This window comes from Argiope bruennichi, chromosome 5 (genome assembly GCF_947563725.1).
Source record: "Argiope bruennichi chromosome 5, qqArgBrue1.1, whole genome shotgun sequence".
Taxonomy (NCBI): Eukaryota; Metazoa; Arthropoda; class Arachnida; order Araneae; family Araneidae; genus Argiope; species Argiope bruennichi.
The window spans coordinates 68273593-68300540 of NC_079155.1; the positions used below are offsets into that span (position 1 = coordinate 68273593).

The following is a 26948-nucleotide window of genomic DNA, read 5'->3' on the forward strand; positions in this document are numbered from 1 at the left end:
AACTTGCTTAAAAATTTTTTTAATCATTATTTTTGAAATTTGCATTTATTAATTAAATAATAAAAATAGGACTCTGCTTTATTTATTTATCTATTTCCTCGTATACGAACAGAAAGTATTGTAAATGCCCAAAACTTCGAGCTCGAGATTTTACGAAATCTTTATATTTCAGAATAATAAATCCCAAAAACATATCTTTGGAAATATGTCTGTTTCTAAAAACGATAAATTTAAAAAAAAAAAAAAAAAAACTTGGTGTTAGATTGATGAAATTTGATATATGTTCCCCTTTTCAGTGTAGATTTCCATCAAATTTCGGAAGAAATCAATTCAGAGGAAGTTTGTCTGTCCGGCTTTCGCGTGTACAAGTGAACTGGATAATTACAAAACGAAGGAAGCTGGATGAATAAAATTTGGGACAGATTTAAAATCTGAGATGTAGATATCTTTTAGAACCAAATTCGTCAAGGGTTTGACCGTTTCTCGGCTTGCCCTTTCATAAGCATTTAAATAGGAGTATTCAAAAACGCACTAATTTAAAAATACGGAATTTTATATAAGAATTTTGTGATTACAATTGTAGTTCCATGCCAAATTTTGTTTTTAATCGGTCGGAAAAAGGCGCCAAAAATATGCATTCGATTTTCTGATATATGTACAATAACTGCTTCTCGGAGATTAACCGCCAAAGATCGCTCTCTAAAAGAGTCTTTCGTAATTATTGTTCGCCAATAGAATTTGGGTAATAAGACGTAAGTTCATTTATTAGAGAGTACTCGACAATTGATCGGCAATATATTTGAAATTTTTTAAACTATAATATGGACTACCAAAAAAAATTCTACAAATCTTTTAAATTCCTAGAAATTTTTAGCATATCTCAAGTAGTTTGATAAAGTTACTTAATAGAAGCTTTCACTCACATTCAACAATTTCTTAAATCGCATTTAAATATAGTTAAAGATTAATTAAAAAATCATTAAACATGCATATTTATCAGAATATTGTAAAATAATAAAAACAATGGATTATAAATGTTACAATTAATTAATATAATAATTACATATGCGCTGGAAGTATAATTTCTTATTTAAAAATACTCGAAGAATATAAGGAAAATAATCGTATGAATGCTGAATTATAAGTTACGCATGTTGCATCCATTTCAAATTCAGTAAAGAAACGCTTCAATCGACATCTGTTACAAGATACAAGTATCCACAACTTCCAACAAAATTAAAGATAGAAGACTAGCTTCAAAAACTCCAACCCACGAAAGGCAAGTTCATCTTTTATAGATAAGATATGCCACTTTTTGTTTATTTTTTTTCGTGCCGAAAAAAATACGATATTCTTAACTTTAGACGGATGTCTCCCACTTGATATTAAGATGATATGCAGCATAGATTTTTTTCTTGTTGTTTCCAAGTTTTGCATCAAGCGGTCATAACTTTTCGCAGCAAAATATTCCCGAGAATGAAAGAAGAGGCCGAAAAATATTAATACCAATTTTCAATCGATACATAAACTCCATTATCGATCAATTTTTGTCTTGGCAGTGGCGGGCGCGACAAGCGCGATGGCAACCAATCGAATGCATTTTGTTCCCATGGTAAAAGACCTTTTATGGCTTTTGCCTAGACTGAAGTCGTACTTCGTAAGAAGACAGCCAATTATGATTTAAGAGGACGTGAAAAAGATTTCAAAGATATGATTGTGGATAAAGACGAATTGCCCCCCCCCCAACTAGTACTGACGCTCTCAAATTATGGATGAAACTCGTTTATTGGAATCAGATTTATTTGAGGCATCATGCTTCCATGCGACGGATGATTAAGCAATGGATTGTCAGTCCACAAGCATGTGAGCACGAAAGCTCAAAAATGAATGAGTTAAAGTAACTTCGGTATCTAGTTTTAAAATCAACGTCGAAGACCAAAAATATCCGATTTCAGATTGCAGTCAATCAATGAGTAAACATTCAATAAGCATATCTAATTCTTTTCACGAGAGAACGGAACTAAGACTATGAGAACATCAAATAGAGAACACTCCTGTCTGTTTTAAGTTTAATGATGCTACAACCCATAATTTTGTTCGACAAAAATACAATTTTTTATATTTCAATTCCTGCTTGTTGATTTTTACTGAATGAGTTTGTCCTAATTAACAGATTGAATTCAAGTGCATTAATGGCTAATCCGAAATAATTTTAGACAGAATATTGTTATTATCATTGTTCAATGGGTATGCGGTGACAAGAAAACAATATTGCACAGAAATACAACAAAAACCAAAGTGTACACATTAATTATACTTGCAGTAAACAGCAGCACACAAGCAGCAAATCGCTATTAAACAACTGCCATATTCAAAGCGTCAGAGGGAACTCGCTGGAAATCAACATTCAACAATTTACGCTTCTCGACTTGAATACTTTCAGCTTTTTATAGTTCTCATAAAAGCTTTTAGAAGGATATTGTATCTTTTGCTTCAAATCTAGATATATATCCACAAGAATATGTATTATTGACGCCTTTTTGCCACCAAACTGACTCTACAATCTGACACAAAACTATAGTTATAATTTATAATTGCAAGATAACATATCGAAATTTGTTAATTTTAGTAATTACTTTCACACGCATGAAAATGAATAAATACACAGATTGACAGACCGTCAACCGTTCGACGAATTTAGTTCAAAGTTCATTATTTTTATCTTACATGCTAAAATTATGTACAGATTATATTATATATATATATATATATATATATATATATATATATATATATATATATATATATATATATATATATATTCCGAGTTATCGTGTTCTCAGACAGACATAATGCTAAAAAATCTAATTTTTGAGGATTGCAATATTTTCTCTATACTTCGCATATTAGAAAGTAAAAATGATGACATTGCTATGTACACTTTATATATTTTAGAACTAACATTTAAAATCAATTTACAGGTGATACAAACTCTGAGAAGTGCACGAAAACGCTTTCTGTAATGGCAAAACCGGTAGCATTCACTTGTCCAATGAGGAGCTCAGGATGCAGGCAATTCATTTCTTTAGCAAGTTTTTTTCAGTGTAACTTCATTGAATAATTCATTCATTTTCAGTAATTTATTCCTTAATCATTAAATAGGTAATTAAACTGAAATATAACTTGCATCTATTTTTAAGTCTTGGATCACAAGAAACAAGAATTTAGGGTCTCAGAGTATAGGTTTTTAATAAGGAAGTAACATTTACCACAGGCATCTAAAAAGTTACATTTCAAAAATAATTGTAAATCTCCACCAAAAAGCGAAATAAATTCCGGATACTATTTAAAATATATCGCAATTCCTTCCCTAAAGTAAGGAAATATATCTTTTCCGGCAATTAAATAAATAAAATGTTAAAGGAAAATTCAGGAAGTGGCTTCCGGTTGTAAATCGTATCAACTCTTCTTATTCATTCGCCACAATGTGAAAGCATTAACCAAGTTCCTATGGATTCCCCTTCTCCAGCAATGTAAATGCAATTGTTCCCGAGACAAAACTGCTGTCAAAATCCGACCCTAAAAGAAAAGTAATACCCTCCCCCAAACCCCAGCAGGGGGGAAAGAGGTGATGCCATCCATCATTGGGATTTCAGAGGGTGTTCTTAATTAGAATCGTTTGGCAGCGCGATTTCAATAAACTTCACGCTCCCCTGCTTAAATTAAAATGCAGGGAAAATGGATGAAGGGGAAATAGATGGTGGGAAGGGAGATTTTTAAAATGGCGGTCGATTGTTTCTTTTCTGTTGTAGTTAAATGGCCAGGTTTTTCAAGGAACCTAAAATCATACATGGTTCAGGAAAATATTGCTCATGCACCCAATAACTCTTTGAATCACATAGAGTGATTGGAATAAAGTTATACAAAAGTAATAATCTTAATTTAAAAAATCCATACATTTGCTTAATTATGTACAGCTGTATTTGAGACTAATTCTCAAGTTTCGGTAAGTATTAATAAAGTCAACTGCTACAAACTTACAAGGCATTAATTCAAATAAGGTAATTTTTTGCTCGAATATAATTATTTTAATGACTTTTCAAGAAAAAGTTTAGTTCGGAGATATGAAAAGCCAGATTCCATATGTCGCTAAGTGATAAATGCATGATAAGCAATAAAGTACACAATGCAACTATCGAAAGGAATTTTGGAGCAATCTATTGTCAACATCTTTATAGCTAATTTTGTGGAATTCTCTCAGATTAAACTATTAGCTGGATACCTATAACCAAAAAGGTTTGGCATTAAATAAATTATACTAAACTGTGCAAAAGCAGAATTCAAAGTTCGGAAAGTTAAGAAGAAAAAAAAAACTTATGATTAATCATTCATAATATTTAAAACTAAACCCGAGTTTTAATTAGAGCAATTTTTCATACAATAGTTTCATATTTGCATTCAATTTAGAAATCGGAATCCTCTTCTAAAATATCTACTGACTGTTAAGATCCAATTATTTGAAATCTTCTAAGCCAAGCTAACTTTCAGGTTTATTTAAAATGTTCCCTTTGTAATGTTTTTCAAACAATATGCGCAATATTTAAATTTGCAGTGGTTATATAACTATTAACTTCTCTTTTGATACAACAACAGATGGCGTTACCTTATTAATATCAAGGAATATTTCCCATGATCCTTCTTGGAGAACATTATTAGATTGTATTTTAAGCGAGTGTCGTGCATTTTTGTGTTAGTGTTTGTTTTATCTTGTGAAATGTGAAAATTTCAACCTTTGAAATATTTTCCAACATCATTTACAATAGAATCAACAGGAAAAATATTAAAAAACAATGTATGATATATTTAAGCGGCTTTAACCAACTCGAGGAAAATACTGTATATGGTGTTAAGTGCCGATATTAGTTACATTTGCACATGTGAAAAATATATCTTTATAAATCCTAAAGGATTTATAAAGTGAAAAGTACCCTTTTATGAAGTATCAGAGTACACGGCAATGCAATTAACCGAAAGCAGCTTATATATAGAAAGTTATTTGAGTTAGTTTTTCAGACTGTACGCCCAAGAAATGTGCGCCTTTTCCATTTTTATTTTCAACTTAATGATCTAAAATAAAGAAGGGAAGCTAGTTTTAAAGTTTTGAGTTAGTTTCGGAAATAACACCAGCAATGAAGTTGCGAGGAAAAAAAATATTTAGAAATTAAAATCGATTTTTTACACAAGTTTGGAATACTTTTTTCAAGAATCGATTTAATGTCTTTTACAATAAGTATAATTCATTATTGGATTATTGAAGAATAATCTAGAACTTTGGAACTTTTGCCAAAGTCAGAAATGGAACGTCTTCTTTGAATAATTAACGAATTTATTAATAGCTCAAGTTTTTAATTTTAGATTTTGGGAAGAAAATTCAAATAGTGAAAATAAAAATATTATTTATAAAAAAAAAGTAAGATAATCTACATCCAACTTTTAGATTTTGATATATATGCATTCCTCCTCCCCCTTCTTTTTAAATAAATGAAACTAATAAAAAAATTTTTAAAAAGCAAGAAGTGACTTCCGAAATAATGGCGATTAAGTGACTTCTTGCAAAATAATGAAAATATTCAGAAAACTAAACATGGATAATGAAGGGAAGGAAAAACCTTTACTAATGAAAGAAAATGAATATGCACACTTAGTGCAGAATTTATTTAGCTTAGTATTAAATTTTGCATAAGGCTTATAAACGGAGAGAAGACAAATGAATAAAAGTAACAGAAATTGACTAAAACCACTTCATAACAGCAAAATCTTTGTACAATCAATATATACTATTTGTACAAAAGTACAAATATATATATATATATGATAGCTGTATTACTAATTTAATATTACTAACAAATTGAGATGCAGAATGAGATTTCGAGATATATATAATAATGTAAAATTAAAGCATAATTTAAAAATTTATAAAAAGAATTTCATAAAAATAGCAAATAATATTTTTGTTTCCTAGAAACACTTTAAATTTAAAAAAAAAAAAGGGGGCGGGGCATGAAATTTTGGCAAAGAAAGGCGGGAGATAATAAAACAAAAATTCATCTTTGAATATTTTCGAACTTAAAAAGATATGGAATAATATTTGACGCCTGGCCAACAACTATTAATTTCTCAAGTTATTTTGCGGTTTATTTGACGGCAGAAAAATTTAATTTTTCTCACTTATAGCTGGAAGAATTTATATTAGCAACAAAAATATTTTCGAAACACGTTACTTTAAGAAAATGTTCAAAAGTTTCAAAACATGAGACATAATTAAACCTTAGTAAATGAATACAATCTGAAGAATTCAAGTCATAAACCTGCATCTAATCCAAATTTTTTTTTCATAATTACTAATTGCAACAGCATAATTTTACCATGTATTACAACCTGGTTGATTAAGATAAATAAACTGTATTTCCAGAACATATATTTAACATAGCACAAAAGGCACAAAAGCGAGAAAACATCATAGATTACTTCAATACAGAGGTTTTATTTACTCATATTTCTGTTGCAATTTAAAGCAATAAGAGGACCATTTAAGGATAGACCTCGAGATTTTGAAGAATAAAAGACATCTGAGTCGGCACCCCTTTCCAAATTTTCGCCTCAAATTACCCTTTTTTTCCATTCAATGAGAGCCCATTCCAAGCGGTAAACTTCTACTCCATGCCATGCCAATTTTAACCGGTTTTTCGCATCGACAATCAATTTTGGAAGTATCGCCACTCCACTGGCAAAGTGATTCTAGAAGTGGCCTTATTGGTCCGGCTTTACATGGTGGTTTTTTGAGGGAAGGGGTTTCGAACCTAGAATATTTGTCCTGCAGTCGAGTTTTCAACAACGAAATAAACATTCGATGGGAAGAAATAGCAATTATGATGAAAATTTAGTAATTATTCATATTCGACGACAATAAAATTCAAATTTTAGGCAAAGAATAGCTCCTGTATTTGTGCAATTTTAAGCTTTCGAAGCCAACTAAGACAAGGATCAAAGGAAAAAGTTGAAAAATATGAATTGTGAAAAGCAATTTCTACCAGAACTGAAGTAGTAAAAAAGACCAAGGGAAGTATATTAGTGAGGGAGAAAATATCTTATGAAAAAGATCGAATGCTACATTATCGTAATACTTAACTAGAAACAGAAGTCACAACAATTCAGAAAAATGATATATTGAGTTATACGATGCCAGGCAGATAAAACTGGGTGCAAATGAAAATACCAATAAAAAAAAAAGGAAGAAAAGAAAAATGTGAAAAGTTTGCTGAATACTGTTTCTAAGAGGTTTCGAAATTACAAAAACGACGTTACAAAACGTGAAAAAAAAAAGAGCATTTCATTCAACGAATTGGAAAATATCAAGTATCTTGGAAAAAAAAAAAAAAAAAACAACCTTAAGATGCTCAGATTTTTTTTTGTGCCATTTCCCAAGAAAGGAAACCGATTCATTCAATTCAATGAAGATGATGGATAACATATAAAAAACGTTTCTTGAGGTTTAATAGTGTGTTTCGATGAATGAAAATACCTTTCTACTCGGATTAGAAATTGAAAATTTAATTGAATAATTATGATAATCATTACTTCAAAATTAATGAGATGTTTTGGAAGAGAAAAAGAAAGTGTATGAGATAATGTACTGCTTGTTTAGTATGCATTTGTAAACTCCAAGTAAATTCCAAAAGTATGTAGTCAAACTCTAGCCAATCATAGCATTACACATCAATAAAATAAAATTAACAATAACACTGAACTGATGATTACATTTCTGAGTTTTAGAAAGCAGTAATGAAAAATAAATAAGAAATAAGGCTTCAGAATTAAATGTAGCTCGTCGGAAATGAATAAAATTTCATATAAAGATCCGCTTATAACAGAACTTCAAATGATTATAAATTAAATAACCATAAAAAAGCCTATGAAGGAATTTGTCTAAGAGCACAATCAATTAATTTGTGTGCAATAAAGATTATATTTAATAGTAAGTCTATCAAAAGCACTATGGATCCAATAGAGTATCATTCTCGGTCAGAACAGCCAAATACCAGCCAACATCTCTACCACCAAAAATTACCAAGCCCTGATAAAATCCGCGGGAGATCTTTCAATTACAGAATTATGCCATTCACTGATTGACGAGGCAATGCAGAGTATTTTATTACCGCAGGCTGCAGACGGAAGGGGGGGGGGCAGGATATTCATGGGAAGAAGGCTAACAGCACGAAGCTCGTTATCAAGTTCTTTACTTCGTTCCCCATTAGGAACCTTTCTTCGCGAAAAGGATATTTTCTCTATCTCTGTGGAAACGGGGGTGGCACACACGATTAGTTCGAATGCATGCCCTGAATCTAATCCACCCTTTCCAGGAAGATGGGGGGAGAGTTCCATCACGACTAGGAAAAGTCCACCCAATCGAAGCGGAGGATTTTATTGCTCACCCCACCAAGAGAAGAATCTTTCGCTTTCATCCTCCCATGGGTGCCTTTCGAATCCAATCCCTCACCCCACTCACTCCTCCAGCAGGTTGCCACAGCTACATGGGCAGGCAGTAAAGCCCAAAAAGGAAGATCTTGAGCCCCCCGTGTTGATGTGCCGCGATTGAGTGTTTTGATAGGGATTTCTTTTCCGACAGAAAATCGCGTTATTACGGTAGGAAATGCACCTTGAAATTTATGAAATTTTCCTTCGAATGCTCACCAGTTCGTGATGTTTTCGCATCGCCGGAGCACATTCGTAAAATGTGACATTTCATATGAATTTCTTCGACATCTTTTATTTGCTTTGTTGAAAAAAAATAAACGCAATATATGGACAACTTCAGAAAGCGTAAAATTCTATCTAAACATGCACACACACACATAAAAAATAAAAAATCTAAACGGGTTTTATCAACTTCCATCTGTTTCGCTTCAAAGTAAAGAAGATTTTAAAATATAAAATGCATGTTTATATTTCTTGCAGCAAAAGAAACCAGTTAGTAGTTTACACTGCGTAAAAAAAGTAGATTAACAGTCATTGTCTGTATATTTTATCCAGTTATATTTTTATCCTGGCTAATATTCTTATGTAGGTTTTATTTAACAAAAGTTTTCTTTATTTTCACGTAAAAATGAAATAGCTACCACTATTTGTAATTAGAAAGGCGAGTATATCTGATTTACAGAATGTAAAAAAAGTACGACACTTACTGCATTTTTTTTTATTTGGTGGAATGTGTACGAGTAGAATAATAAGTATATACTTCAGGAAAAAGTATTTGGTTGAAAATTTCACTGATGCTTTAATTTCAGATTGCCTAGAGGTATACTCTTAAATGATTTTCAAAAGGGTCATACTGTTGCATATAAAAATGAAGGGAAAGGTATTTGAGAGATCGCTCGCATACTGCGCGCCATCCCCAATGCAGTTTCTAACTTTATTAAAAATCCAAACAGAAACGGAATAAGGAAGAAAACTGGTAGGTCTAAAAAGTTAACGCCTCGTGATGAAAATAAACTTGCTCATAAGCTTAAAAAGAGTAGCGGAAGTGTTGCAAAAGCTCGAAATCAAACAGGACATTCATGTGTCCAAGAAAACAGTATACAACTACATCCAAAAGATTTCTTTTCAAAAAACGGAGGTATCATTTAAAGTGGTAACAAATATGTATTTATAACCGTTTGTCTTGGGCTAAGGAACATATATCATGGACCATAGAATAAACTTCTGTGACATTTTCAAATGAAAAAAGTTTCACTTAGGTGGGCCAGACGGTTATCAATACTACTGTCATTATCTGAAGAATGCAGAACAATATTATTCAACTAGACAAATGGAGGAGGAAGTTTGATGGTCTGGTTAGCAATTGGTTACGGAGGAAGAACAAGTTTGGTCTTTCTCAATGGTAGGTAGAAGCATACAGATTATATTAATGTTCTGAATTCTGAGCTCCTTCCTTATGGCTCCAAATTAGGAGGATAACAATGGATTTTTCAATAAGATGGAGCATCAATCCACACCGCCAATAGAGTTACAAATCCGTTCGAGGCAAATCATGTGCAGGTTTTACCACTGCCAGCCGAAAGTTCTGATCTAAATATAGTAGAAAATATCTGGGCAATGCTTGTTTGTCGAATATACGCTGGTGGGAAGCAATCTGAATCGTATAAACATAATATTCGAATTCATAAAAGCTAATGGAAAGAGTATTCCTTACTAAAACCGCTTATATTTTGTTCTTTTTATAGCTGTCGTACTTTTTTTTTACACGGTTTTACATGAAATAACTTTTTTTTTTTTTTTTGTCATTTATACTTTATTTTCGAATATCATGGTAATGATAATATTTTTTAGGTGAATGATCTAAATAATTCTTATAAAAATAATTGCAGTAAAATTTTAAACAATCCTTATTATTATTTTAAAATCCAGTGCCATACTTTTTTTACACAGTGTATTAGTAAAATGAAATAAAAGGGAGGGGGAATCAAAATTGGTTTATCGGTTAATTGAATATGAATTAATAATTAATCTTATCACTAATCGATTCAACAAAGTAAATATTTATAGAAGAATAAAAACATCTCCAAATAAAATTTAGTAATATATGAAGACAAATTTTTAATTAGAATAAATGTCATTTATTCTTCGTTCCGGTAGACAAAATTATAGCTCATAATTACAAATTTATAAGAGAATTTCAGACATCTGCCGTGGTTTTCTTTTTTTTATTTTGATATAAAGGGACAAAGAATCCTACATTTAAACATGTGAGCTTAAAATTATAGAAGCAGCTGAAGTTATAGAATTAATATTTAATAAATCGTTTAGAATTCAGTTTTATTATTATTACTATTACTGATGCATATATCTGAAAATTAAAAGTTAGAAGGAAAAGGATGGGAACATGAAAATAAATTTCCAGATCACATTACTAACTATCAAGAATAGATAACGTTACTCAAACATTTCCACATGACTAAATTAAGAAAAACTCCATTTCAAATTTTGTAGAAAACGCTTTATTTCTTATATCAGCGACTTAACTGCCTTACATATACATCAAATTTTTATAGGTCATTATAAATATTTCATAAGATATATTTTAAGCCGGACGTTTCGTTTAACCTTAAAGAAATGGTGACACTCCAAAATCGATCGTCTATGAAAAAAATGTCAGGATTGACATGGAATGGAATGGAAGAATGAATATTCAAAACCCCAATTTTTTCCAAGTTGTTTTTATAGGATAATTGAAGTAGGAGTCCAAAGAAGGTCAGTAGAAAGGTTCGGAGTCCTAGATGGACGACAGTGGAAGACCAATATTTGTTTATTTAAAACGACATAGATAGAAGATATTTAACTAGGCAGTTAAACACACACACACACACACACACACACACACACACACACACACACACACACACACACACACACACACACACACACACACACACACACACACACACACACACACACACACACACACACACACACACACACACACACACACACACACACACACACACACACACACACACACACACACACACACACACACACACACACACACACACACACACACACACACACACACACACACACACACACACACACACACACACACACATTTAAAAAGTTTAAGAAATGTGAATCCTACAGACATTAAAAACTGTTCAAGAGAATATCATTGCAGAAAGTGTAGCCTGTTTAACTAGTGGATGAACCAAGAAGGGTCCAGTTTATACTTCTTTCTGCATTTCGGACAAAAGAAAATGAAAGAATCTGATTAGATTCTCAGCTGCATCCTCTTCAAAAGCCAAATGATCTGAACCAATAACGAAAAACGTCGCGAATGCAACATTCCGATCCCGCAATAAAACGAAACTGCAAAATCGATAAATGACCGTCGATCGCCTTTGCAGGGAACAAACACTAGCGAATCTCTTTCCACGGAAGCACCAACATAACAGACTATGTTTCCCATTCTAAATCTACATGCCTCGCAGTAGAACTTGGTCTTCTTTGCAACTGCGAAGTAAAAAGAATAAGAATATAACAATGAATGCCGATAAAAAAAAGTAAAAAGAAGAGGAGAAAAAATGCTATCTTCAAGCTTCCCAGTGACAAAGTATCTTTCGTGGCCTAGAAAGTTCGTTACTTGTTTACTGTACAAATTGTCGGTTCTACCGATACTGCTGGATTTTTCTCCCATAAATATCTCTACCGAAGAACTTCTATTTGGAAATCGAAGAATTGGAAAGAAAAACGTGTTAGGATTTTTAAAGCCTCTACTCAATGGTTCAGGAAAGGAAAAAAAGTGGACAAAAATGTTAAGATTCGAAGAGAAGGCATTTCTATTTTATCACTGGACATAAGACAGAGCGACAAAAAAATTTATTAAAAAAGACTTGAAGGTGAAAGAAAAAGGATGTGTGTTAAACTTCATAAGAAAGCTTTTCATTCAACCTAGGTCTAAACAGCTTTTAGAGGTCTTCAATCTAAAACAGACTGAAGACTTATAAAAATATTTTATTATTATTTATACTGATAAAGTAAATTTCCTAGTATTTTGGCACGATATTATTATAGCAAAATATCAGGTGATCGTATTTAAAATAATGTTTTTCTAACATGAAAATTGAATATTAGAGAAATCAGCATTAAATTAAAAAAAATAATGCAAAAAATGATGACAGATGAAAAATTAAATTTATATGAAAACATACGATGTCTCATTTTAAAATTTTATTCATTCAATTTCTTTAGATAGCACCACCAGTTATTTTATTGCAATTACATTTTTTTTTAATTTTATATATTTAATTAAAAAAAATGTTTTTTTTTAATATTCTATAGGTTTTTATTTGTGTAAAGTTCTCTTTTTCAAAGTAAAATTTAAATATTTTCCCATCTAATACCGTTATGCTGTTTAGTTGATGCAACTTTTTATGCATTTACTGCTTTTATTTTTGCCCTAACAGAACAGAACATGAAAATAGGTAAAAACAGCTGAGATAGCTTTATTTTATTTATCTAGTTCAACCTACTTTCTCTTCCACTCATTGAAGCATTTTATAATTATCTCTCTTTTTAAACTTATCCTTTAATATATTAAAAATAATAATTGAAATTAATAATTAAAATCTAAATTTATGTTGAAATGTATCGAACACTTAACTTCTTGCTAGAGGAAAATCTATGTTAATCTAAGACTTCGGGATAGAATTAAAAACCTCAAGTTATGATTCACAGAATAAAACGAAAAGTACCTTTCTGCAGTACTCAAGTATTTCGAGTTTATCCTTCGTGCAGATGGCTTTTGGGTCATTGTCAGTGACCCATCGTCGGTTCTCGTCCAGATACTTGTTGAGCAGCTTCCCATGACCACATAATACTGCAACCATCGGTTGGAAGTGGTTTGGTCCCGAATCCAAGTTGTCGCTAGTATCTTCCTAAAAACGAAATAGAGAAATATATAAGAAAAGTGCAATAATAGAATGGTAAAAATGAGTTCGCAGAATTTATTTTAACTAACAAAATAATGTGATGTTCCACAGCATCTCATTTTAGGGAGAATATAATCTTTTCGCAAAAAATATTTGTCCAAGAATCAATTTATTGTACTGATTTTCCTTCTCCCACAATTAAAACATCGGTGACAGGATTAATCTTTCATCACAATGTTGTGCATGGATACTGTAGCATAGCTTACTACCAGAAATGCTTAATCGACCAACTGGTTATAAAATCGAATTAGTACTATAAATATTTTTCTATGGCAATGTTTTATATTAATTTCTAAAACAAAGGATTCTACAACATTAATCATTTGTAATTCCATTTAAAAATTCGGCACTAATTATAGTAATCGAAGAATTAACAAGCGTTTGAAATGTCTTAATGTTAAGCAGAAATGTGCATTTCTGCTTAACATTAAGACATTATTAAGTGAGTACTATAAAATTAGCATTAATAAAATATTATATCTATGTCTTCGATGATCGAGTAGACGGGCAGAAAGAAATTTCAACTGACATCACTTATTAAACATATTAAATTTTAAAAAAAAATTTCTTATAAAACTGGTATATCAAAAAATGTACTAAGTAATATTACTATGAAAAGTATATTAATAACATAATCAGTTCAAGACGTAAACAATAATAAAAAAAATAACGATTGACTATTTTGTAATATAGATAAAATTATTAAACATAACGCATGTATAAATACAATTATAATTACCAACGGCTAAATTTTAAAAATAAAAAAATAGCAACTTTTCTAATGTAATGTTGGAAATTTAAAATTATAGCATTAATACAATACTCTTCAAAGCCAATTAGATTCAAAGGTATGTAGAAAATTGTTTTCTAAGATACATTAACCATATAACTTTTGAAACATTAATAATGTAACTAATTCTATACTATCCACCTTCTATGTGGATTTACAAAAAGAAGGAAGAGGGGATACCAAACATTAAAAAAATTCCCCTATCAGGCAGGTTAAATGATTTCTAAAGATAAAAGTCAGAATCAAAATATTAAAAACAAAAAAGACTAAATTTTTTTCAGTTAAAAGGTCGAAGTGCTCTCTTCTCTCGAAAAAAAGTCTTGTTTAAGGGTGGTAACCAGTGCTCTTTAATCCCGCTCAACCTATTTTTAGACTTTTGATAAGAAAATAAAGAGCCATAATACAAAATGTACCCCTTTCACTCCATGTCATGATAACAATGGACTTCAACTTGTCTTCTCATCTTTTTTTTTTCTCTTCTATTCCTCTTATTATTAGGAAGACCACGCCCCAAGGAGTAAAAAATCGATTCAGGAGTTCATCTTTCTGGATCATCGAAGAGATGACAAAAATAGAGTTTTTTTTACCCCCAAAGAGCTTTCAGTAAAAGCTGCACTGCCAAATATTTGTAAAGCTCCGTTCTTTCAAAAGTGATGCAATTTTATTCACTTGTGAAGATAGGAATCCATTTGGAAATTTTCGAAAAAATGGAAGTAATATACAGGAAAGTGCCAACACATGAAAAAGATGCATTGATATGTAATGGAACGGTTGATACATCATAGTGTCATGTACATTAAAAAATATATGGAACTAAAAATCATATCCAAATATACATGAGCGATTTTATATTCCCTTCTCAAATAAACATTATCAAGATTTTTCAGAATACTTATATAAATTTTAAGCCCAAAAATTATAATTGGGAAAAAAGTACTATAAATGATCTCCTGCAATACAAAATTAATATAATTAAAAATGTTATCACTTAATCATTAAAGTTCTCTCTTGCTAAATAATTAAAATGTAAGTTACAATCATTATTCCGGGAAAAGATAACACGATTATTATTGTCATGATTTTGACTCAGCGATATTTTTTTGTTTAGGATTTGCGAGGTATCCAGACTAAGTGAAGCATGGTACTTGAAAAGTAAAGATTTCCAGAAACTCAATCTCTCACTTCACCAGATTATAAGAAGCGGGCAATTGATACAAAGTTAAATATCAATTTCGTGGATCTTTTGAGCTCTGCGATATCTGCAATTATAAAGTTACAGTAAATGCTCTTTTGCGGTTACTGCAACCGATTATATAAAATTATTTTAATCTAAAGAAACTGCGTCATTATTTGCGCTGGCTTTTACAGTTGAGAACAAGTACAAGCTGCAATTCGATATTATTGCATGCTAATTTTGTGCATCAGAAAAAAAAAAAAAAACAATAAGTAATAATATAAAAGTGGATTTATTTTTGGAAGAACAAATAATCTTTCAAGCAAAATAATTCCTACAATGAATACCAAATTTACTTCAAATTAATATTTTCACAATTTCAATAGGTGTTTCATTTAATAATAAATAATTTCTTTAAAATAGTGCATGAACTGTAAACTATATGCAGTAGCGGAAAAAGTTACAAAAATACGCTCACAGTAGTGCAGATGATAATTTATGAAAGCACAAGAGATGACTAATTACGGACGGCGACATATGCGATTGGTCTTTAAAATCTTTTGTAAAATGAATTTTTAGCTATAACTTTGATATTACGATAATGGTAACACATAACACACAAAATTTGTAAATATGCATTAATTCTCGTTTATTAAAAGTATTATTAAAAATCAAAACTAATAGATCCAATACTAATAATTTGAATGAACGAACTAACAATTCTGCGAGAAAAACCTAAAACATGTTTCTATGAAATTAAGAAAAGAAAAATTAAACAGAAAATAAAATTGGTTCAAATTTCATATTACAAGTGCAGACAAAATTGAATCTTGAAACAATACAAAGACAACATAACAGCGATACTTGCACACTTAAGAGCCGAAATACAGCAATTTAAAAGATTTAGAGTAAAGAAATTATGAATATTTGAACAAATGAAGATGTCGCACAAAGCTCCAATTAACCTCCTAGGTTTTAACTTTTAATAGTTAGATCAGATAAATTGATCAGCAGACTAACTAATCAAAACTATCTTTATGAAGTTTTTAATCCCATGTTTTCCAGTCTAGAAAGTTCAAAAATATATTTGAATTGATAGACAGCAAGTAGGCACCCATGCTGAAGACTCCTCTTTTCCAATTCACATCAAATGCAATGACATCATTTAAGGAGGGGGGAGAAGGCTGCTCACAAAGCTTTAAGGGGAGAGACTACTAAGGGATTTCCAACACAAAAGCTGGGGTTTAGGGAAAATGAAAGAGCTTTCATCCGTACAATGGAAAAATAGGAACCAAAATGGAATAAGGCAAACTGATTAATGGCTTCCGCCTGATGACAAACATGATTAAGCATAAAAGAGTTTCATCGTTCATTATTTCCCTCATAAAAATAGAAAGGAAAAACAATGAACGATGGTCTTTAGGAAAATTTCACTATTAATCACATAGAAGACCCAATCTTTCCTTCAAACACTCTATAAATTACCTTTAAAGACTTTTCTATTAAACTCGTGTCAAAAAGTTGAAACAACTTTTAAAAATTTTTCTAACCGAATTTTTATTATTATTATTTTTAAATCAGTTTTTTTTTAAATGTTTCTATAATCCAGGAGATAAATAAATAGAAATGAGCTAAAGTCGTGTGAAGAGATTTTAAAATCTTTTCAAAATATTATAATTATTTTAAATTTTCTTCCTGGATGATTCAATGAAAATAATTTTATAAAATACACAAATTATGTTAAAACTTTGAACTACGAATGAGACATATAGCAATAATTGATAGCAAACTCAATAAAATAAGGGCTTATTTATAATAAAATGAATCGTTCAATTGTTTGGAAGAAATTTCATGAGTGTCTAAAAATTGAGAAGGTAATTTGGTATTAGGGATAATGCTCACTAATCCTAATAATAATAATTATCATTATTATAAAAATAATAACAGACACTTCCAGCCTTACAACCGCCATATATTTTGAAGAATTATGTCTAAACCCATTCATTCAAAATTACATCTATGTTGTTCTTTCTATAGACGTCTACTATTGTTATTCGACCAAGCTACAATTTAATCTTTTTACAAGTACAAAAAGCTTAGGTCTACTTGGTCTTACTCTAACATTTTATGACCGCAAGAAAACAATAGTGTAACTGTAACTATCACTTTACATTCAGTTTAAAATTATTTCATTAGAAAAAATTTAACCAAGTGGTAGCTTGAATTTTAAAAATAATTTGCGGCTGCACAGAAAGCGACAAAATGTGTACTATTAAAACTGATAATTTCAAACGTGCGTATGCATTTATCGACAGACGATAGCTTTAGAGTAGCATTTAATCTCGATTATGGAAGAAGTGACATCTTTGTTGTTTCTAGAAATGGGTCTCTACATGTAGAAAACGGTATTTAAAGAATGAGTACATGTAATGAGCCATTCATATTGTAGCTGCGAAAGTAGGCTTATTTTGAAAAGGGCGGCAAAATAATTTCGAAATCGATTATAATGAAACAGCTTCAAATAACACAATTAGGCAATCTACTGATATAAACTTTCATTAAAATTCATTATACGCAAGGTGATGAAAACTAAGCTATCACTGTTATTGAAGACTACAATAGGGATAAGCACTAAGGTTCCCATCGTTTTAAAATTACAAGGCATAACGTGTTAGGGGTGAAAGCAAATGTAGAAAATGCCATTAACTGAACGTATTTACCTGCTATATCACTATAGAATATCTAACCGTACTTCAAAAACTTTTCAAAGGAGAATTCCTTCATACGTAATTGACAGTCTATGGTTGACTCCTTCTAACAAGTCGCACAGACCGACACCTATTTATGGATAATATTAAAGAAGTATGCTGAAGTATATACAAGTATACACTATACAAGGGAATCGAACTTCTTTTGTATGAATGTATGAGTATGCAGCAACTTCTTGTTCTGAGGCATGTTTGAGATTCTACGTGAGGAATAAAAACCGACTAACAAGGAGGTGCAACAACCAGAACATTTACATTATTCATAACCTAGTAAATCAACTCGTTAAAAAAGTATGTTATTTTAGTATGAATAAACGCAAACATGATAAAATAATATCATTCATCTTTCATTTCAGCACTTTACATTTTGGAACATACTTTATATATGCTTTGTTTGAAAGATTCAAAGTATATCATGGTCTAGAAATAATTTAAAAGAACATCATATTCATGAAATATTATTGGAATATCAACAATACATTTTTTTTTAAAATTTGAAACAAACTGACAAAAAAATTAATTTTTGTTTAAAATACACAAATTTATTGCAAAAGTTTAATTTTGAAAGAGCAAAACTTAGAATGAATTCAGACAAGCTAAGTAACTTGTGATATGATACAACATATCTATTCAAGCAGTGGCTAACTCGAAAACTGAAGCTCCAAAAAATTGAAAACAAAAGAATAACTCTATTCAAATTTATAGCGAATTGGATTATAATGCGCTCGCTAATTTCTGCCGATTCTTTTTAAAATATTAAACTACTATGCATTACTCTGTCTCTGGGTTTCCTAAAAAATGTGGACATTTTTTTGATGCGATACACGTAATCACTTCTACATTTCAGCCTCATCCCTCCCCCCATTTTTTAGATGGAATGACGTTTATCTGGTCAAGACGGGGAGAGGGGGGGGGTCTTTTCTTTCTTCAATCCCCAAAAAGAGCGCTGATATAAACTGCCACTCGCACGTATCTCAGATGGTTTGCAGAAGCATTTCCCTTTCCTCTGGATTTGATTTATTTCCACATTTTTGAGGGGGGATGCGCTTTTCTTATTTTTTCTTCTGGTAAGAAAACGGAATTTCAATTTCCCACGCTCATCCACCCTCGTCTTTTCAGGCGTTGTTTTCGATTTGTTTTTTAAAATAGCCCCTCCCCACCCCTCTCTCACACGAATATCTTCTCAACATTTTTTTGCGTAGCAAACGAATGTGAAGGAAGCGAAAAAAACTATCCAACTTTGTTCTGAAATCTAATGCTTAGTTCCTTTTTCCTCAGCGATATTTTATCAGTATATATAACCGTTCTTTTATTCTCGCATTTTTTGAGTATGATATTCCGACGTCTCTATTCACTGCCAAATAATGCGAATATCTAACAGAAGGCTGATGGGCAGAGGGTGGTAATGTGCTCGAAAAAAAGAAACGGACGAAGAAAGAGCAAACGGAAATTTCAATTTCCTGCTTTTCAGATGCACGGAGAAAGAAAGGCAGCGCAGAATTTTCGAAACTATGCTTTAAAGCATTGCAATGCGAAATAAGCGCAATAAAATTTTTTACTACTTTTAACACAGAATTTTTCTGCAATGCATTTGATTTATACAACAACACATAGAAACCAATTCCAAAAACATAAATATTCAGATCTGACTACAAATACACAGCACTGGAAGATATTAAAATCTGAATGAAATGCAGTTTCTTTCAAGTTTCCGATATTTCATTGACAATCCATGTTTTAATGTTTATTACATGTATGGTTCGGTTCAAATATACTGCAGAAAATAGAAATGTTCACATCGATTTTTTTTTTTTTTTTTTTTTTTTGAAAATTTGAATTAAACATTAAGCGATATTTTGATATTCTTCTGTGATCCAAAATAATAATAATAACTGTTCAAAAATGATTTTCCCATTATTTTTACTTTCTTGCATACGTAATATAGAGAAAATATTGCAATCGTCATAAAATTCGCACTCAGAATTTTTACGAATTTCCGCGTTTCAGACCACTCTGAGTTCGAAAGACATTTTTGAAAAAATGCCTGTCTGTCTAAAACAAAGATAACTCTAAAACGCTTCGAGCTAGACGGATGGCATTTGGCGTACGGTCTTTATACTAAATTTGTAGATTTCTATCAAATTTCTTTCGAAGGAAGTCTATATATCCATTTGTTCAAACATAACACAATACCTACAAAACGAAGAGGGCTCTATAGATAAAATTCGGTATACAGATTTAACATCTGTATTGTAGACACCTATCAAATGTTGAGCCAAATCCAACAAGAGGTTGACCGTCTGTCCATCTGTACTTTCAGAAATGTGTAAACGAGATAACTTAACGCAATGACTTAAATACATCATATGTGGTATGGGATTTTGTGTCTAAGTTCAGTTTTGTGTCAAATTTTTGTTTCAATTGCTTGGGGTAAATGAGTCTAGATAACAAATTTTACTTTGGTATACTATTAACCGAATGCAGGAATTAATAGCAAAAAACTCGCCAAGGACGACACGAGTTCGCCAAGGGCGAATTTAACATTTTCAGTAAAAATGCTAAATTCGCCCCAAAGGTTAATATTTAGTAATTATTGTATGCCAATGCCATGCAAGACGTTTCTCTGGGATAACACCCTTATTAAAGTGTATGCAAGAAAGTTAGGGGGAGACCATTTATACTGGTTAAATTCAGAAAATTGTCTATTCAATTATGTTAATTAATCGATCATGCAATTTTACCTTAAATTTTGACCTTATTCTACAATCATTTCACAATCGCAAAAAAATTCAACGGTTCCCCCACCCCCCATAGTTTCTACAAATATCTTATCGAGTGTTTTGTTCCCTTGTTCAGAGCTAAATCTTCTATTTCAATTAAACAGTTTATATGAGAAATCAAAAATTGAAATTACGTTTTCACGAAAAATAACGTGTAATAAGAAGACAGATAGCTACAGTTTTAGTGGTTTTAAATCGTTATGAGGCTAGATTCCATGCCGAAGTCTAAATGGACATATAAATAGGAAAGAGGTATAGGGCTATTAAAATTTGATACGTAAAAATACTTTATTACTAGAAAAATGAGCATCTAGGTGTATGTAAAAAATTTAAGTGAAATTAAACAAATAATATTCTCCCAAAACTAACTAACTCCAAAAGTAGCTATTGATCATAAAGTAATAATACGTGGTTCGTTTTATAAAATTCTAATAAGGGAAAAAAATGGGAAAAAGTATGGCAGCCATTATTACGCACTTTTCAAAAAGCATACATAACTTTCATTATACCACTATAAATATATGTAAATTTAATGAAAGTTATTTTCTTTTAAGCCTACTTTATTAATAAACGACAAGACAAAAAGGAAAAACAAAATGAACTTCACATTTTTTTTCTCCATATATCACTAAATGTTATGAAGAAAAAACCGAGCCGAATTTGAAAAAGGTATATATAATATATTATATACGACTAATATAAATTTTCTAAAAAAATTCATACAAACTAATCTCAGAATCACGATATTCAGTAAAGAATGCCTGATGCTAGTAACTATCTATATGCAAATGCATAACAGCAACGCAGAAAGGTGACCATATCGATTGTACTAACAAGAAGAGAATTCAGTTTTACATTTGCACAAAAGGCAAAATAGATAAAATTAATGAAATGGCAGATGAATATTCCACAGAGTTGAAAGACAAATTTTTGATAGTCAATATCTTTCTTTGTCCTTCTGTCTAGACGTGACAAGAATAGATGAATAATTAGTCTAATGCGAAGCTTCGACAGAAAAATAAAACAGACGAAATCATAACAGCGACATGATAAAATGAATATCAAACTGATGTTCAGATACATACTGCATATTCTGGATCACATCAAATTAATTAAAAAGGTAAATATGGCAAGCCCAGTAAAAAGAGCAAATGATTCGTTGGCAACCTGGCAATTGATGTTATTTTAAGTTGGATGGGTCTGGATAGATTAGGATTATTACAAACGCATTTATAGAGACGAAAATTCTTTAATATTCATATAAAATTTTAATCAGGGTACATTTGTAAAACACGAAAAAAGCAATCAAATACCGTTTTTGATTATAAATATTTTGATTAAATAAAATTTAAATAATTTTTTATAAGCCACGTTTTTAAATATGATCTAATAAAATATAAACTTACTTCTCCTAGCTCACCATTCAGACTTATAACCTCATACACATTTCTAACTCCATACAAACTGCCCTGAAAATTTGTGATTGCGAATTTTTTTAATTCACAATCAGAATCATTGCCATACAGTTTTGAACTATGTTTAAAATTTCATGTCTCTAGCTCATCGGGAAGTTCGTTTAAAATCGATTACGAAATTTGTGCCGAATAAACAGAGTAGAAAGAGAGCTAATAAAAGAGTGTTAATAAAAAATAGATGAGTTATGAAGCTTTGCATATTACTACTTCAAACCAAATGTTTCAATGACCATCTCAAGGATGAACTGCCAATTAAGGCATATAATTTCCTCGTGGCGATCGTTAATCGGCCTAAAATAATGAAATTTATAATTACATAAGTGCGCCAGTTTTGATCGCAAAAGAATAGATTCTCTTTCTGTCGCTTTTATTTTTGCTTAAAATGTTGGCGAGTTAATATTTCGCTAAATATGACTCATAAATCTTGGGAATTAAATTAAAAAAACCTTAATGTATTAATTTTTTCTTAGTATTAATATTGACTCAAATATCATGAAATATAATTATATTATTTAGAGCATTCAGAACTGTATACGCTTAGGCTTTATTTAGTTTAAAAATTGAGCCACGATTAAAATGGACATACAGTTTAACTTAGGAAAAATGTAAATCTGCAGTTTAATTTAGCAAGTAGATTCATTACATTAAGGTTGTTCATAAGCAGTCAAAATATTACCACTTTCTTTCAATTAGATAAAAATTATTTAGCATAATCTTATTGCAGAAACAGACAAGGACAAATGCAATAAAAAGAATGCATTCTACAGCTTTCTCCTGAAGTCATTTAACACAAACACACAAAGTTGAAATCGTCCAGAGGAAATTACTGAAAAAATCCATCAAAATCAGACAGATATATTTTTATTCCCTTATTCTCGGAAAGAATGACCTGTAACAGGCAGTTGAAACAGTTACAAAATCTTTTATTCATGAACAGAAGAGATTTTCTTCAATTCAGAATTATCAAGATCGTTTATTCCACATCCGATGTACATGGATCCCGATCGAACGAACAATACGACGCATTGGACTGTTCCAAGAATTGTAGTCTGAATAAGGAAGTGAATGATTTTCATAACCACCGTAATTAAGATAACGATTGAGTCATCTCTTCAGTCACGGATAACTATTACAAACAGAGGACGACCCTTATCCCCCTAGGGGATAGTAACAAAACACTCGAAGTAGCACGATGCATTTTCTATCGATTGGTTGACTTGGGGATGAGGGTTGCTTCTTCGAGATTCTCGAGAACGTGCTATTTGAGTACAGACTGCAGGCGCTAATGACACAATGGAAGGAGGAGTGAAGAAAAATAAGACAAGACGATCACAGTTTGTTATCATAAATGATGACCATATGCATGATCTGAATCCGAAAAATCTAAAAATTAAAACTGTTAAAAAGATAACTTTCAACGCGCTCAAAAGCGACAATTTTGTACAAAATTAAGCGCAAAAATATATCTAAAGTAAAAGAAAATAGTGGTCTCCTACACCTTTGAGCAAATACTATTTACAACAGTACACCGCCAAAGCCCTTCAGTTCATTGAGAAATCTTTGCTTATATCGCTGACACCACAGAACTTCATTTAGTTAAAAAGTTTGATTGAAAACTAACCATACTGTATTACATGGTCAATAACACTGTATTACTGATTACGACATACTGATATGTCGTTTTAACTTACTGCGCATATAAAACAATCAGTGCAGTTTTGGTTAAAGTGGTCAGGGTACTATGGCAGGAATACAAGATATTTTCAAGATTCTGAGTATTCAAATGACTTTGATCCTAGTGAATTATTTTTGGAATTTGTTTTCAAGAATGAAATGTAATACCGAATATTGCCAATTTGACGCTAAACGTGCCAGTGTACGAAACTTGAATGAACTTCTACCTAAGCGAAATGAACTCTTCCTACAGTAACCTGTTTCGTTAGCGACCGTCGTAAAAATAAGACATTTGGCGGGAAGTGTTCTCTTGGTGGACATACAGTACATATCCTTATGAAGTAAACGATGAACGACCAGCTTAAAATTTATTCGAAAGTGGATATCCAAAATCGAAATGCCAGCTTTGAAACCTATTTTAATTCCAAAATGATTTAAAAATAATTCTTCAACGACTGAACTATAGTTCTTATCTTTTCTAATTCTGAAATGGCAACTGCAATTTTACTTGCATTTTTCTGAATTAAAGGGATACAAGTAAATTTGCTTCCATCTCAAGAATTTAAATTTCCCTTAAAATTCAAACGCAACCTTCGACAGAAGTCCTTTCTTTCAATGCTGCTTCACAAATCAAAAAATAGGGAAGAAACAAGTAATACATTCAAAAAATAATGATTCTGATTCTGCTTATGAATAATCTCAATTAACAGTATTAAATTATAAAGAATCGATAACTCCAGGACAGAACTGATAACTAATAAACCGCTATTTTTTACCCCTAAAAATTAATGTAACAACAAATAAGATTTTTAAAGAGGAAGGAATACAGTTCTTAGATATAACTGTAACTTCTATCGAAGAAGAAGACGATGATGAACCAAGAAATCTCGCCGGATCTTTACTGTTTTTTTTTTATGAAACAGTTTACTTCATATCTCGAAAATTATTATGTTTTCACAAGAAGTTGTACTTTCGACGGAATTAAAGTTCATTCGGGTCACGCACCTTACGATCACGCAATAGTGTGCGTACGCGCACGAAACAACGTGCGTGATCACGGGATCATCATCATCATTCTTTTTGCTCTGAAGAAGCAGGGATTACGGAAAAAACATTGGAGATGGAACACACGCGCGTGTGAATAAGAGAGAAGTGGATAGTTCTTAGGAAGCTATCGATCAGTCATACGAAAGATCACAAAGATTTTCGAAAGACAGATAAGACAATATAATACAATGGCCATTTGCAAACAAAATGTATAACTTAAAAAAAAATTGCATTTGTGCGTTTTCTTCTTCTTTTTTTTTAATGACAGATGCTTGTAGGAGTAGCTGGACACTCAACCTATTATCTATCTCTAAATGCGACTTCTCATTTGCATTCCTTAAGAAAGAGTTCAATTCAGGAGCAATGAAGCTCGAAAATAGATTGTTTTGTTTTAACTGTAGGAGCAGAACATAAGCGGGAGAGTAGCTTTTACAAAATCGATCGAAATGACTACAATTCGGGTAAAGAAATAGGAATTTGCATCGAAAATCTACAAACAATTCGTATTTTTTTAATCCTAATTCACGACTGATATATTTGAGAATCATCAATCCAAACTGTACAAACTTAAAATTTTCGGCATTACACTGATTGTTTTTCAGATAAGAAATAGAAAGCACTCAATCGTGAAGTCGAAATCAAAGCTTTTTTTGTGCAAAATTCTGTTCTATCTTTTATATACGACTTATAATTACTATTATTTCTGTTATGCTTCCATTTCCCATATTCTAAACAATATTCTTAAATAAAATGGCCATTTTATAACAAACCGACCATGTATTACTCATTTTAATATAAAAAAAAATTGATATACGAATGAATTAACCAGTTAATTGTTTTTGACTCGTCATGGAAAAAGTATAACATTTTGCATTATGATGAGTTTATTTGTCAAGAGTAATAAGTAGTGACAATATGCAGTTTAAATTACAATTTTAGCAAAAAATCAAACATATTCGCAAATTTCAAAATGCTTCAAATATTTTAAGGCCAGGTCGAAATCATATGAACAAATAAAAGATTATTAATAATCATAAAAAAACGCATATAATATGAATTGTTTTTCTTAAATGTATCGCTGTGTTGCATTAGCCATTCAATGTTTTTAATGTTTCTTTTTGTTCAAAAGCAACAAATGTATTAGTTTAAGTAAATAAATAAATGTGATTATTGAAGTAAAAAAAATAAAAGTCATTTCATTACGCATCTTTCGAAATCACGCATTTTTCGAAGAGGTCGAAACAGTGAACTGCTTCAAGTTTTAAGTAAGTACAATGCAAGACAAATTTTCTTAATTTTTCCAGTAATCACCGCAGAAAGCATTGTAATAAATTTTCACTGTTGTGAAGTTATTTTAAGGATGGCACCAGGATTAAAATTTAAAACAGGAGTATAACTGAAAATGATTTGTAAAATGGTCGAGTTTTACACAAGCCCCCCCCCCCCTATCTTCTCTCGACCTAAAAAAAAAAAATGTATCTTTAACACATCCATATTTAGAGAAGGATCAATTTTCTTTATTTCTGACTTGCATCCATGAATGAAAGTTTGAGACAAACAACTAAACTTATTTTACATATTGTATGTAAAAATATATTAATAGTAATTTTCAATTAATCAACTAAGAAACGGAAGCGAACCTAAGAACAACAACCGGGTTTATCTTAAAATAATTTTTAACAAAGATGCAACTCTTCAT

The 26948-nt window shown here is 31.0% G+C and overlaps 1 protein-coding gene across 1 annotated transcript in view; it reads right to left on the bottom strand.

Moving 5' to 3' along the window:
- Window positions 1–26948, bottom strand: part of LOC129968684 (amyloid-beta-like protein) — a 145739-nt gene that overhangs the window by 86206 nt on the left and 32585 nt on the right. Inside the window, exon 2 of the mRNA XM_056082827.1 lies at window positions 13305–13487. Coding sequence (XP_055938802.1) covers window positions 13305–13487 — 183 coding nt within the window. The remainder of the gene's footprint in view (window positions 1–13304; window positions 13488–26948) is intronic.